At 39.8% G+C, this 15,703-nt stretch overlaps 1 protein-coding gene across 1 annotated transcript in view; it reads left to right on the top strand.

Moving 5' to 3' along the window:
- The first annotated feature begins 1,428 nt into the window (after positions 1 to 1,428).
- The window catches only part of LOC126651682 (uncharacterized), a 60,598-nt gene continuing 46,323 nt past the window's right edge, over positions 1,429 to 15,703 (top strand). Inside the window, exons 1-8 of the mRNA XM_050337800.1 lie at positions 1,429 to 1,597; positions 1,823 to 1,923; positions 2,297 to 2,366; positions 3,580 to 3,710; positions 5,358 to 5,446; positions 6,393 to 6,492; positions 7,819 to 7,862; positions 8,994 to 9,071. Of these exons, the coding sequence (XP_050193757.1) occupies positions 1,429 to 1,597; positions 1,823 to 1,923; positions 2,297 to 2,366; positions 3,580 to 3,710; positions 5,358 to 5,446; positions 6,393 to 6,492; positions 7,819 to 7,862; positions 8,994 to 9,071 (782 nt within the window). The remainder of the gene's footprint in view (positions 1,598 to 1,822; positions 1,924 to 2,296; positions 2,367 to 3,579; positions 3,711 to 5,357; positions 5,447 to 6,392; positions 6,493 to 7,818; positions 7,863 to 8,993; positions 9,072 to 15,703) is intronic.

Raw genomic sequence — 15,703 nt, 5'->3', positions numbered from 1 at the left:
TATTTATTATACATATTTAGGACAAAGCTGCAGTAAACTATGCATACATGACATGTTTTCCCACACACACTGCAATTATGTGGATGTTTACTCGTTTATAAGGACTCAAACCCTGCAAAATTTCAACACAATAACTAAGTATTTCATAATTTAATAATCAAAAGTTAGGTCCTTACTATGTGTAGGGAACCAAATTTTCTTTCTCTGTGACCTCTTTGGTTCTTCCTCTTAGGACAGAAATTGTTCATCACTTCTTAGGCACTAAGAACACCAGAAGATGGTCCTTTATGGTCTTTTTTTGAAATAGGAAAACATTGTACCTCACTAAATAAAGAACTAAATTCTAAGTTCCCAGCATGACTATTTTCTATATTCTCTCAGCTGCATTATTTATAATCACAATTTTAATGTAGCCTAACCGGAAGTTTCATCAACAATTTTCAGAAGTACTTATTTTCTTCAACATGGTTACTTCTCACATTACTAAAACCCCCTCTCGTCATCACACACATAGTATTATCAATGTTGCACCAACGTTTTATTTTTCAGCATTCCTGCAAAGACACCAAATTTTCTTATTGTATCATTTGCAAGAGATAATTCAAACTCACTTGGAATATAAGTGTAGGTGTTAAGGGAGGCCTGGCTATTATTGCATCGAATTAGCGTGTAAGACTGATTCAGTCACAGTCCGTGTTCACGTCAGATAGGCAGTCGCTCTGAAGTACCTATACATGATTAGCCTTCTGTGGAGTTGTTTGGACACTCCAGTTCTTATTTCATGACTGGGAAAGCATTCCCCCTCATATATGGCAGAACTTCCTAGGTTGGTGACATTTGTCGCATGCCCACAGACTAGAAATTCAGTCCAGATCCAACCAGAAAGCCTACCTGTCAGAACTGAGACATGCACTCCCACAGAAAGCCTCATTTTTTTAATTATATATATATAAAAAATATAATAATATTTTTAGTAATCCTTCGTATTTAGGAAAGGGTTACATGAAGATTCCATAACCAGACGAGCTGAGATGCTCTGGACGTTATCACAACCCTGCAAGGCGTTTCTACTTTTAAGGTTATCCCCTCACACACCGCCTGCTGCTTGGGTAGTGACTTGGGCCAGCACCTCGGGGATGCGACAGCCCGGCATCCTCCCACCACTGGGCCTGGGCCAGGGTACAACCCGAACCAAAGCCGAACACCCGACTGTGCATGTCCTAGGCTGCACTGCCGTCCAGCTTTCTCAGCCGGGCTGCCGCTTCCGAGCAGCACTCCCACCACTCCGATCGCTTGGGCCGGCGAGCCCAGTACTTATAGCCTTTATCCCGCCCCACCCGCCTGCGCAGGCCCCCGGCCCCTCCCCGGCGCTCGGTTGGGCGGCCTCGGCCGGGGCGGTGCCCGCCCTGCCGCCCGCCCGCCACCACCATGAGCTGCGCCGCGCTGCTGGGGCCGCGGGGGTCGCGGCTCCTGGGGGCCGCCGCCCGCCCGTCCCGCTGGAGCCGCCGCCGGCGCAGCGCGGGCTGCGAGCCCCCGGCGGGCGCCGCCGTGCGCATCGGCTGCGCCTCGGGCTTCTGGGGCGACACGGCGGCCGCAGGTGGGGCGGCGGGGCCGCCGGCGGCAGCGGCTGCCCGGGGGGCTGCGGGAAGATCCGGCGGGAGCGGTGGCCGGGGCTCGGGGGGCTGGTGGGGCGGTGGGGCCGTGGTGCGGGCGGCGGTGGCTGCGGGCGGCACAAACAGCCCCGTTGCGTAAGCGCCGGGCCGGGCGGGGCGCGCCGGGGGTGCCGCGGCGCTGACGGCCCCGCTCTGCCTTGCCCCGCCAGTGCCGCAGCTGCTGTACGGAGGGAAGCTGGATTTCCTCGTCTTCGATTACCTGTCCGAGATCACCATGTCGCTGCTGACGGCCGCCAAGGCCCGGTCTCCCGTAAGTAGAGGCGGTGCCCGGTCCCAGCGTGCCGGGCTTGGCTGGGGCGGGCGCGCTGCGATGCTTCTCGACCTCCCGAGCTCTCCCTCCAGCCCAACTCTGCTTAAGACATGTCTGGTTAGGGTGATACGATTCCTTTCGTATACTTCTTACTTGCATGTATATATTTGTTATTCTATCATTGTTATTATTATTATTGTTATAATTATTTGTTGTTATTCAGTTTCATATAGTAAAAGTCATTTTATGACATGAGTCAACGCTCGTATTATCCGAGCATTTTGAGAGGTGGTTGTTCTTCCCCTGTTAAGCAGGGGGAAGGGATTGGGTTGGCCTACCCCTGAGAGATGGTTACAGTTCTTATTTGTTTCAGGTTTTAGGTTACACTCCCGATTTTGTCACCACTGCCATGGCTCCATATATAAAAGATATTCACAGGAAAGGTATGCTATTCTTTGCATGAGTTTGTATGCTAATTAACTTCACCTGCTTATGAAGACAGGTTGAGAGGGTTGGGGCTGTTCAACCTGGGGAAGAGAAGGCTCTGGGAAGACCTTATAGCGACCTTCCAGTACCTAAAGGGGGCCACAGGAGAGTTGGACAGGGAGTTTTCTCCCTGTAGCGGTAGAACAAAGAGGGATGGCCTTAAGCTGAAGAAAGGGTAGATTTAGATTAGATATTAGGAAGAAATTCTTTACAGTGTGGAGAGACACTGGAACAGGTTGCCCAGAGAAGTCATGGATGCCCCATCCCTGGAAGTGTTGAAGGCCAGGTTGGATGGGGCTCTGAGCAACCCGGTCTAGTGGAAGGTGTCCCTGCCTGTGGCAGAGGGGCTGAAACTAGATGATCTTTAAGGTCCCTTCCAACCCAAACTATTCTAGAATAACTGTGAAAAATGACATGGTAATAGGTTTGAGTTAGAGGTCTGATGGTGAAGTTTAAATTGGGCTAACTTAAAATGTTTGCTATCATTATAAATATATACGTATATTTCTGTGAATTTCTTACTGGGGCTTTAATTTGTGAATTGAAGATTGCTTTACGGATCTTTGCTAAAGCATGAGATCTAGATGTTTTCAGTGTAATTTAAAAGTTTTTTTAACATTCCCATATAGTTCTACAATACCACTTTCTGAGCACTTTTTTTCTTGATTACATTAGTACAGCTTCATGGCTTTCTGAGCTTGAGAGGAGAAAGGGAATTACTTCTGAGAACCTAATGCCTTGCAAACAGTACAGAATGTATAGTTAGATGCACATTTCTACTAAAATGCAGTTGTTTGGGGAACATGGATGTTTGAATGACTGGTATGCAGTACTGTTCCTCCTGTAGCAGATTTTTGATGCTGTCTGTCTGCTTCAGTATATGTCTTTTTGGTCATTTTACTCCTTCCATGCATAAAGGAAAGATGAGAAAAACCTATAATAATTATTTTTCTGTAAACAATTTTGTATTGGCTTTTTGTGATCCTTTGACAGGTTCAATGGAATGGGGTTCATATTTTAATGTGATATTAGTATTTTACTTGATTAGGTATCTACCACCTTACAAGATGATACCTTGCTTATGTTTCAGCACACTTAAGGTTTTTAAAATATAGGTGACTATTCATGCTGCCTTTTGAATTTACCTTTTTTTTTCTTTTTTTATATTAGGTGTTCGTGTCATCAGTAATGCTGGTGGAATTAATCCACTTGCTTGTGCAGCTGCCCTTCAGGAGGTGGCAAAGAAAGCAGATGTTGATTTGAAAATAGCTGTTGTTGCTGGAGATGATCTAATGAGTGAGGTATTCTGCTTTATCTTAAGCCTTAGTAGCATTAGTCTACATAGCATGGGAACTTATTTTGTGTATCTTTATTGCAGCAGTCTTCTACTATTAAAAGCATCTAGAAGTTGTTTCTTAGTTTTCTTTTTTTTAATGCATGAAAACAATTCTTGGCACATCTTATGGTTGGTATGGGATGGGGGTGGATCTGCTTGTGGATCTGCTATTTAGATTTTGGAAGCAAACTGTGAATATGATGTAAGGTCTGCCTGGATCTTCAGGAGAAGCTAGTGTGTGCTGTTACTTATTGCTTCTATCTAAACTAACTAATCCTGCATGTTAAATCTTGTAAATATGGTGTAGTTACTGTGCATTCAAATGTTTATCCCTTCTAGCTTCTTTTTAGTAATTTACATGGATTTCCTGATGTTCCTTTGTTTACAGGTAGCTGGTTTTCTGTTTTTAAATAACTAGTTTACAGCTATTAAGATAATGTTAAATGGGAAGATTGAAGTTTAAATAATTTAAAAAATAGAATTGAAAGATTAAACATATGGTATTTTTTGACTTAAAGGAGTTATACTTTATCTATGAAGTCTCCAAAAAAATGTTGGTCTTTCCTGAAAAGGTACTGGGAAAATGGTTTATACATCAGTAGTGGTTAAGAGGGGAGAGGTTTGCACTGTGGTTAAATCTTTGCCTATAACTTGGAAAATTATTTATCTGCTTAGGATCTGTTACTCCTTTCATGCTATTGAATGTGGAAGATGGTCAAGTAAGGTTCTTTATTTGCAAATTATGTGCAGTGCTTGGACTTCCTTTTAAGAAACTACTGAAATTACTGTCTGCTGTCCAGAATTTCATTACTGGTGCAACAATGAAGTCATTATTTGAGCTTGTTATGAACATGTCTGATCTGAAATGCATTATTTTCTATGCTGTTGTCAGTACATAGCTTACAGGAACAGAAAAGAGACAACTTTTACTGACTACAGGCAACTTTTAGTGTTGATACTAAATATGATAAATTATACTAGGGAATGTTATTTGTGGTTTGGAGGGTTTCAGTCATTAACATAGAACACCAAATTAATTCAGAGTGGAAGGTGTATTTTTGACACTCGAGATGCCACCTGTAAACCAGTATTAGACATTGTGTCTGTGCAGTCGTTATTCCCTTGATCCATTGGACTGCCAAGCTGCCTAATGCACGGTCAAAAACACCCCCCCACACACCTACTTCTCTGGAAACACAGCCTATTCTAAGTATCACGAGAAGCTGCAGGATCAGCCTTGTTCTCTGACCATGCCATATTGCAGTTGTGGCTGACACATTTCTGTTTGCAGGATTTGATTTATTAAATCTTACAGCAATTAAAGACAGTTTAAAAGCCTAGAGAATAATGCCAGTTCATTGTAGTTGACCATTTGTGAATGAACTAGCATACTTCAAAGGCTGACTTAGTTTTCTGCATGCTAGAAAAGTTATGGTTAAAAGTGTGCCTAAGGCTTTTAACCATTTAACTGATTTGTGTTGTTGGTGATTTGAATAATTATACTTTGCTTGGGGTTGCTGTGGAGTGGATCTGTTGTTTGATACTAATAAAAGGCTTACAGTAGAAACTTCAAAATACTCACAGATTTGGTGTTCTGTTTGTTTTCTAACAGAAAGAGAACTTAAAAGGAGCTGGTATCACCGATTTAGAGAGTGGCAAACCATTTCCAGAGAACATTCACAGCATGAACGTATATCTTGGGTGAGTTATTTTAGCAGGTTTTACTTATTATGGACAAATAATTTTAGCACATTGAGTACATGAATTTGTGTATGAGGTTCACCTTTGAATTATTCAAGCAATCAGAAAAAAAATTATAACTTGTAAATAAATTTTAACTTTTAACCTTGCAAGTTACAGCCCTTTAGCACTACATCATCTGTGAATGCTCAGGTTTTAGTTCAAGCCAAAACAGCTTTAGTTGAATTATAGCAATCACAGAAATGCTTTTTCACATGCTGTGGATTCTGTTGCAGCATGGAGTATGTTACGATATTATCACTAGAGAAGTGCAACTGAGAGTTTCGAGTACTGGGACATACTCAGAGTGCTGTAGGATGTTCCATTAGTGTGTGTCAGGCTGTGTACTGTTGAAGTTTTGGAAACTGGCTTTTCAGGATGGTCACTGTTTTGAAAGATCTCCCTTGGCTCCTTCATGATGCTAAAGGCTTTCCATATATCTCTAAAAGCACGGTGCTCTTGAAGTTGGTCGATATTGCAAGTTCTAGAAATGCTTAGATAAACCGACCTGAAAGGTTTAAAATTGGAGGGCAAAGTCACGAAGCTTTCTCTGTGATGAATATTCATCCTTATACTCTCATCTACAAATGAAATGAGTAATGAATCTCTGAAAAACACTGTTTTCTGTAATTGATAATAGAAGTGTCCCTCTATGCACTTTTTTCAAGACAGTTTCTATGAGCATCAAGACAAGTGTATCAGTTATGTTATTTGGGTACCTGAATTTGATAGTATTTTCATGACTGCTCTTCAAAATAGTCTTGTTGTATGTACACAATGACAAATTAAGTTATTAAAGTTACTTAAAAATCCCTTAGGAAGCCACTAAAATTGATTTTTAACCTCTGTGTGGCAGGAAATGCTTTAAAATGTGAAAGTACTTACTATTGTGTTTTGTTATCTTTAGTGCAAGACCAATTAGCAGGGCTCTAGACCTTGGAGCTGATATTGTTGTGACGGGTAGATGTGTTGACAGTGGGATTGTATTAGGACCACTCATTCATTCTGTAAGTACATGTTAATTTCCATATGATAATTAATATAGGTGAATGAATATTCAGCTGTCATTGTCAGTCAATTTTTGTTCCTTGGGAAAATGTAGATACTAAATTAAAAGTAATGAGCGTGTGTATTTTTTTCTTAGGTGCATGAAAAGATGCCAACTTTCACTTCTCCTAAATTTATAGCAGGGATATTTGTTAACTTGTATACCATAAGGCTGGAAAACATTTCAGTTAAGGAAGTCTTATCCTTTTTCAACATTATTTCACTCTTCCCGCTCCCCCACAATCCTTCTTAAACATTTAATGTGCAAGATTAAGAAAAAAGTATATTTTTCTTTACCACAAGGTGTCGATATTAGAGCTCATTTTGGGTTGGAGGGGAGCACATGAGAGGTCTAAAACACTGGTTTTGTTTTAAGTAGTGAAGTGTCAATGCAGCATATGTTGAACTTGAAATTCAACAGATTATACCAGCAGGATGTGTAGTTTTTTGAAGTATTTTAAATTGGTTTTCATGAATTTTTGTGAATGATCACACACTGTGAAATATGGAAGCTTTCTTTTGGTGCATATTTAAAAAAAAATATGAGGCTATGTGTTAGTGTCTGGTTACAGATATGCTTTCTAAAACATCATACTCTTCATGCATGTCAAACCTTGCCAAATCTGGATTTAAATTTTCCCATTTACTATTGCCATTATGACTTGTTATTTTATTTATAACCGTTTACATTCTGAAAACTAACAGCTGTCAGTGTGTATTATCTACTCCAGAGAGATCTTACCTAATTTATTGAAAAGTTTTGGGAAGATTTCTGCAAAGGGCTAAATGAGAAACTTTCTATATTACTTGCACTGGGTTGAACTTTGGGAAAACATTTTAGTTAAAATTTCTAGTTAAACAGAAAGCATACTTCTAGTTTTTAAGGATGACTTGTAGTACTCCAGGAACTGATAATTTTCAAAAATTGAAAAGAACATAGGGATTTGTTTCTGTGACACAAGATAGGTGCTAGATCTTTAAACCTCTGGGTTGTGCAGGTTTTGAAAAATATGGATGTTGCACTTCCAAGTTTTTTAAGAGGGTATGACTTTTAAGAGTTTGTATTTTCTTGGGTGTATCAGTAAGAGGAAATACAACAGACCTTTTTTGATAATACGCTGTATAGGAACTCAAATCCATGTACGTTGCCTGCCAGTTATTATTTAGATTTCTGCAGTTAAGTAAAAATAAATCCAATACATTGTTACTCAAAGCAGCGAATGAGCTATGTGCAGTTTTCTGTGCTCTGTGAAACTTATATAAAAATACTTGTATTTTTCTTCTAGTTTGGCTGGAATAGAGATGAATACGACTTGCTAGCTGCAGGAAGGTAAATGATATAAGAAGAAATTGGGTAAATTTGTATTTCATATCTCAGTGTCAAGATACCGAATTTTCAGCACTTAGTGATGTTTTGTATTACCATTGAATAATTTAATGTTTTTGTTAGGGTTTGGGTTCTTTTTTAAGACTCAGTATTCTCACTTAGAATTGAAATTATAGAAATTTCATTCTGCAACCAGCTTGAAGTACCAAAATGAGGAAAGGGCTGAATGATTTTATTTAACAGCTTAACTTCCTGTTCATTTGGTGTCGAGATGGAATCTTACAGTACAGACCTGTGATTCCCAGCTTTTTCTGTTGGGCAATCACTTGATAACTGGGGTGGTGTCAGGTCTTATTCTGAAAGATACACGAAAGGAGATTCAGTCAAAGGACACCATCACTCTGTGGTTTTGCAGAAGCTCAGTGTCAGTACTCCTATTTACAAACCCTAGTTGTAGTCGTAGGGTAAGGAATCTGATGCAGAAAGCACGGGATTAAATTCTGTCATCTAATTTAGCATTCTTCATCATCTATCTGAGTTGAAGTCCATAAAAAAATAGCTACCTAGATAGTCTGAGAATACCAGTATTAGTGTGCTAAAACCTCCTTGAGAATAATAAATGTGGAGAGAAATTTGGCTCCACAGAGAGATGAAGCTTTCCCCCATAATTCTGTTGAGTATTTATGGCCTGTTGCAATCAAAATTTGAAAATAGTAATACATAACCATGATACATTCTGTGCTTCACATTGGAAGTGAGATGTCTTATCTGTTGATTTAAAAACGGGCTTTACATATTTAGTTACACATAGTGCAGACTACTTAAGATACTGAATATAGATCAAGACTTGAAATGAGCAGGGAAACTTTTTTTTAGGTGTTAGATAATCTTTTAGGTTATTTTTTGCAGGAAAATTCTTCATGTAAAGGTTAGTCCTTTCAATTACTTATATTCATCTTTCAAAGTCCCTTGTTATGGTTAATGTTTAATTTATGGTGGTATTAGATGTTATGGAGGGAAAAGTAGCATGTTCTGTTATTTAGCTTTATTTCCCTTGTGCCATTATATTTTAAAGCTGGATTAGTGAAACTTGATTTTACAGAATATTTAGTTATTTGAATGCCATTTTCCCAGTCTTGCAGGTCATCTCATTGAATGTGGTGCTCAGTGTACAGGTGGAATATTCACTGATTGGCACACAGTACCAGACTGGTAGGTATTCTTGACATCAGTATCCATGTTTGTAGTGGACCACAGATGAGATTTCCCACTTCTGTCTTACTCTTTTGGGGGAGGCAATATGGGCCTCTTGATATTTTGCTACCTCAGCATTACTTTTCTACAAGGCCTGTTCTTCCTAGTGCAGTTTTCCATTTTTGGTCAACCAGGGTCTGTCTTTTGTTAACTTTAGCAGATTTTTAAAAAACAAATAGCCCTTTGATTATATTTTTTCCCGTTTCAGACTATTTTTTTCTGTTTCCTTTGTTGTCATCTGCCTTTTCAAAAGATCTATTGTTGACTGTCAGGTATGATTGTAATGATAAGACAATATGGGTACTTTGGATACTGTTGTATTAGTCTTCAGTTAGGTCAGAGTTGCCTACTGGTCAGTGACAAGTTTTACATAATTTGCTTTGGTAGGGATGAATGTGTGCCGTAGTCCTGTCCTGCTGTATAACCTGGTCACCACCATTCAAATGTGTTGAATGGTCAGTCCTTTCAAAAACTTTCATGTAGCTTTTGTTCAGACCTGTTGAATTAGACTTGTGTGTAGGCGTGTCCTTCTGCCTGCTGATGGAACCTGCTTTTGACCAGCCTATGTTTAAAAGTAGTTGGGAAATACATTTTTGTACAGGGCAAATGATTCTGGAGAGAAGGGTGGTTTTAATACAGCATGTTCCTGTTCCCAAGTTGACTCTGGTCCAGGTGGATGAAGCAGCAGGACTGTGCCCTGCAATCTGAAGAGCCCTAGGGCTGCCAGGCTTTTTTGCTTCTTGTAGTGACTGCTGCTGATTTAGGGTGTGATCCTGAAAGCTGTGTTCTGCTTTTCTGAGTTCCTGAACACTGCTGATTTAAAGGTAAAGGCATGTATGGCATTGAAAGAAGCAGGGTCAGACATTTCTTCTCACCTATTAGAAGCATATTAGCCCTGAACAAACTGCACTTGCTTTTCACTGTTGTGTTTTAAGGGAAATCAAATGAGTCAGTTTATAGTAACAGGACGCTCTATTTGATTTGGAAATCTGTAACTGCTAATCTTACTCCTTAAGTATCTCCCAATGATTTTATTGTACCGTATCATGAAACTTCTTAAAATCTCCTGTGACTCCAGAAGGCCTTGCTTTATATAGAATGAAATAAAAAAAAATAGAATACTAATTTTCTTATTAAAATGTTCGATAGGTCTTTAGGGTTTTTCTGTGAGGAATGTCAGTCTGGTTTAAAAAAAGAAAGGAAGTTTGAGTATATTAAGCTGTGAGCTACTGGAGTGTGAGTAGTTAATTTTACAGATGAGAATACATACATGGATATGCATAGCTAATACTGTGTCTAAAATCATGGTAGACTTGTGGCTTAGAGCTGACTTGGTGCTGACTTGAATCTCTATTGATATAGAAGTTTAGCACCTGATACTGCTCTGTTATCTTGTCCCCATCAATCTGCATGAATACTTTGGGACCGTACCTGATTTTGTTTGTGCTAATATAACAGTTATTTACCTTCAGTTTAAGTCTTCTAAAGAATTAATCATGGTGCCTTAAAACTAATGGTTTTGTTTGCAAATTCAAAGTTGTAAACGTTTAATTGATGAAATTCTTGAACTAAAACCATGTGACACATCAGTCTATATGATAAACTCCTAAAACTAGGCAAAACCAAAAAAATGTGTGAGCTTTGATTTTACTTTTGGAGATGCAGAGTGGAGATCCACTTCACTGACTGAAGTGGATTTGTGATCCAGCACGTTCATTTAGGATATGGGAGGAAGGAAGGAAGGAGGAGGAAATTAGTTTGATGAATAATTTGTTTCCTAATAAATAATTGTTTACTGTATTTAGACCCAAATGCATGAAGGGGAAATAGTATGAAAGCTTTTGGGCTGCAGAAAAATGTGATTTCCATTTGATAGTTTAGTAGTACCCTGTTGACCCCTTAAGTTAAAGAAACTTGGTGATGTGGGATTTTTTCTGTTTAAACAGTCTGAATCTGTTTTCAATGCATGCACATATTTAAATCATAATAATATACAATATGGTAACTCATAGTCCTAATAATGACTAAAACATGTCATATTTGCTGCCACCAACACTAGTTATGTTGCCAGTAAGTCAACAGAGCTCTGACAGTTTACAGAAGTTACTTGACTATGTCTATTAATGATTTCTTCCTCATCTATGAAAAGCTACATTTTTATTACTCTTCTTGAAAGTGAGTGTACATAATTCAGATCTCAGTAAATCACAGTGTCTGTGATAGATAATGTTAAATTAAGACTAGCCCAAAAAAGTCAGCACATGGGAGGGGGAAGAAGCTAAATTAAATATGTGTGTTTGTGTAAATGTGCCTTTCACATATGAATTTCGCACTGCCATAAATGAGTTCCTGCAGCCAAGACAATGCAAGTCTTGCAATCATGTCCCGGACCTTTACTAGAGCTCCAGAAAACCTGTCCCATGCACATACTGTTCTCTGCTGACTGAACACTGGAGGGCAGCCTCTCTCCTCCTCACACTCTGCTGCAGAGGGTGGGCTTGGGTCATTTCTTAGACTGTCCTTGTTTTGTTTTTTTTCTCCCCAAGAATAGTAATCTGTGTGGATCTTCTGTCTTCGGCTGCTGAAGAGGGCATAAGTGTACTGCTAAGAAGGACTGATGGGCATGATTTTTCTAACTTGTAAACAAAAAAATCAAAGGATTTATCATATTTCAGTCTTAAAAACCTTATCTGTGTGTTGTTTATGCATACACAAAATAATTAACAAATAAGCAAGAGAACTTTAATCTAAATAAAGCCAGGCAAGTTAGAGCTTATATTCTGTGTGTATGCAGTCATGTCTTGATGAGTACTGAGGCACTGGATTGGACCCACTTCATGCATACAACATAGTTTTTAGTTGGTGGGGTTTTGGGAGTTTTCTGCGGGAGTTTTGTTTGTTTATTTTTTATTTTCTTGAAATATTTGATGCAGATACTTCTGGGAACTCAATTCCACTGCAAAAGGGTGCTTTAAGTCTAAGGCATATTCGTGTGGGTATATCATGGCCATTTAATGGTTAGCTATTAAAACCTAAGCTATTGTTTCATTTTCTTTGTTGTGTCAGTAAAGTAAGTTTTTAATGTAAAAGAAGTGAAGTGCGTGTTCCAACTCGTGACTCTCCAAGTAACTTTAGTTGATAGAAGCCAAATTTACTTGATTTCTGTCTATTGACTTAAGGCACTTTCTTTAACTGTGCTATGTGTATCTCCTTAATGCATTTGACTTAAAGGCAGGAATCTTGAAGCTGTAAGGTTTTATCCAGTTTTCCTGAAAACAGGCAGACAGGTGGAGGGGATACATGCTGTTTACTTTTCCAGTGAGAAGGTGGCTGCTTGACTCTCCTCTTATGGGCGTTCTCTGATGACAGAGAATGATGAGCAGAGACAGTGCAAGAAACCATTAGTTTACAGTCTGTAGAAGGCTAATGTGCATAATCAGCATAAATGCTGATTTTAATTGTTACCAAAAAAAGCACTTATTCCTTTCCTGTCATTCGTATAGTAATTTACGTCAGCAGATGGTCAGCAGAAGTGAAAACGTGTCACTGCTCCCTCTTTAATGTCTAGTGTGCAACTGCAGGCCTGTCAGTCTCACTTCAGTGCCTGGTAAAGTTATGGAGAAGATTATCCTGAGAGGTGTTGAAAAACAACTAAAGACAACACTGTCATCTGTCACAGCCTGCACGACTTCGTAAGAGAAATCTCCTGTTTATCAAACCTGGTTTCCTATGACAGGATAACCCACCTAGTTGATCAAGGGAAGACAGTTGATGTAATCTTTTTGGATTTCAGTAAAGCTTTCAATACAGTCTCTCACAGGATCCTTCTGGACAAAATGTCCAGCACAGCTGGATAAACACATCATGTGGTGGGTGAGCACTTGGCTCATGGATCAAGCACAGAGGGTAATAGTGAATGAGGGTAACATCACACTGGTGACCTGTCACTAGTGGGGTTCCACAGGGCTCCATCTCTGACCCTGTGCTCTTCAACATCTTCATAAATTACTTGGATGCAGATCAAAACTGGGAGGAGCTGTTGACTCCCTCAAAGGCAGGGAGGCCCAGCAGAGAGACCTTGACAAATTAGAGGACTGGACAATCACCAACCATGTGTATGAAGTTCAGCAAGGGAAAGTGTTGGATTCTACACCTGGGATGGGGGAACCCTGCATGTATGTACAGACTGGAGAAATGAGATGCTGGAAAGCAGTGCCATCGAAAGGGACCTGGATGTCCTGGTCGATGGGAAGTTGAACATGAGTCAGCAGTGCCCTGGCAGCCAGGAGGGTCAACCGTGTCCTGGGAGGCATCAGGGAAAGCATCACCAGCCGGTCAAGGGAGGGGATTGTCCTGCTCTGGTCTGCACAGGTGTGGCCTCACCTTGAGGTCTGTGTGCAGTTTTGGTCACTGCAATATAAGAAGGATATTAAGCTATTAGAGAGCATCCAGGGGAGGGTAATGCAGATCCTTGTGAGTCCCTTCCAACTCGGCATATTCTGTGATCCCAGTGGGGAATTCATGCAATGTGTCAAAATGAACTGTATTGCCAAAACAATATTGATAATAATGCGTAGCTCTATTTAATATAATTTATCCCCAGACATTGCTCTCTCTTACTATTATTTAGTGCCAGTGGGTGATTAGTACATTGTTTTGTTTTGTTTTGAAATGCAGGAGAGAATAAACTAATGCTGATCAGTAGAGTAATCATTTTGAGGAGGTGATAAAAACTGACATTTTGCCCTAAACCAAGAGTATACAATGATTGAGACTGCATAATCTTCTGACCTGGAATGACCAAAAGGGTAAGTCAATAGCTGTAGTCTCTTAAGGGCTGGATCCAGATTTCTTAATTTGGGACTAGAACAAAATCCAGCATGCGAGTCCCAATCAGCAATGTGGAATGCTTTTTTTTCCTCTGTACCACCATGTGTTCCAGACAGCTGCAAACACAGGCAGCTGGTCTGTTTAGGCTGAAATTGTCTGGCCATTAAGTATTTAAATACAGTACTTAGTCTGAAATGCCCTAGTCAGCGGAGATAAGTGATGAAATCAGTAAGTTTTGCCTAAAGCAGAATTGCATGTTAGGAAACATTTTGGTACCTACATGTAAAGAGATGCTTATACCTTTACCCATAAGTTTGTGCTGATCTTGCCTGATGCTTTACCAGTTTTGAACTTGTTGTCAAAACACTGCTAGAAGTGGTAGGAGCTTCTCCTTTTTGCCTAACAGCATTGTGGTTAAAATACGTACCCAGGCAGCTGAGAAGCTTGGCTTAGAGCTCTCCTCAGCGTGACATTCATTGAGTCACGTCCCAGGAAACTGTATTAGTTGTAAAGCTGGAAGTTCATACCACAGCTCACTTGGATTCTGGTTTACTTCTACGTGACATACATTGCTGTGGCTTTTTGGTTTTCTTGCAGTAACCTCCCTTGCAAGTAAATGTGTTACACCAACAGTCCCATCTTCTGTTGCCATTATTCTCCTCAGTGTAGCAGTAGCGGCTAGAATGAGATTCTTGAGGGATTTGACACTTTATGACCTGTCTCAAACAAGGTCTTTCCCCGAAGTACTGATCATGGATTTTCCTTTTGTTATAATGCAAGTGGTGTAAGATGCATGGCAAATAATAAGAAAGGCTCCACAGAGTTGAATAGTGAATTGTCCCGGAGAGAGAGAGGGATGTCTGCTTAGACAGTTCAAGTTATCACCTGTTACATGCCCCTAAACTGTAACATTTCTGACAGTCAAAACTGAAAAAACCCTAGCATTTTACATGGAAAAAATGAATTCAAGAGTAAGTCATTGGTAGGCAGAAAACTGATAGGAGAGTCAGTTTCAGAGTCTCAATTGCTGTAAGAATAGAACAGCAGATGTAGGTGGTTGATGAGGTTTTTGCAGCAGAAGAAACGGTTTTAGGTACCCCTGTGCTGTAGTCAGTGAGAACCTGCTTTAACTGTGAATGCCCATTTAGCCCCAGCTCGGAGGGGTTTTCTGAGGTTTAGTCTTAACTTAGTTTCATTCAGTGCTGTAGTTGACTAAGGTATGTAATTTATTTAATTGATAAATATCAAACAAGCAACCTGAAATGGACCTATTGGATTAAAGAATGGTAGTTGTCATCTCCTTTCACAAACTGATGTATAGTACTTCTGTATTTTAATTCTGCGTTGAAAGAACTGCTCAAAATATTTTAGAAGTACAACTTGATATTTATTTCTAGTATCGCATTTTATTAATTACACAATCACATAATTTACTTAGAATTCATTTTAGTAGTTCCCTTTCAGAATTACTTACATTGCTTGATCTTGCCTTGTCCTGCGTAGGAATTTTGTCACTAAACTGATACAATTCTTTTATTATTGAAAGGTGCCACTTAGATGCTGTACCACTTTGGATGCCGAGACTGTAGTTGCTGCTGAAGTTCATAGTTCTGTGATTTAACTCCCCTGCTACACTGCAAAGTTAAAGCTTGGCTGTGGGTTATGGACAGCCTAAAGTTGGCACGTCCCCTTCAGAGCAGATGTCACATGGTGTGTAGTCATTCAGCAAAAACCTACTAGTGAAACGGGCAAAGAGTTAC

Source organism: Myiozetetes cayanensis, unplaced genomic scaffold (assembly GCF_022539395.1).
Source record: "Myiozetetes cayanensis isolate MyiCay16 unplaced genomic scaffold, myiCay2020 scf7, whole genome shotgun sequence".
Taxonomy (NCBI): Eukaryota; Metazoa; Chordata; class Aves; order Passeriformes; family Tyrannidae; genus Myiozetetes; species Myiozetetes cayanensis.
Note: the sequence above shows the minus strand (reverse complement) of the source record. Positions and strands in the feature narration are given on the sequence as shown.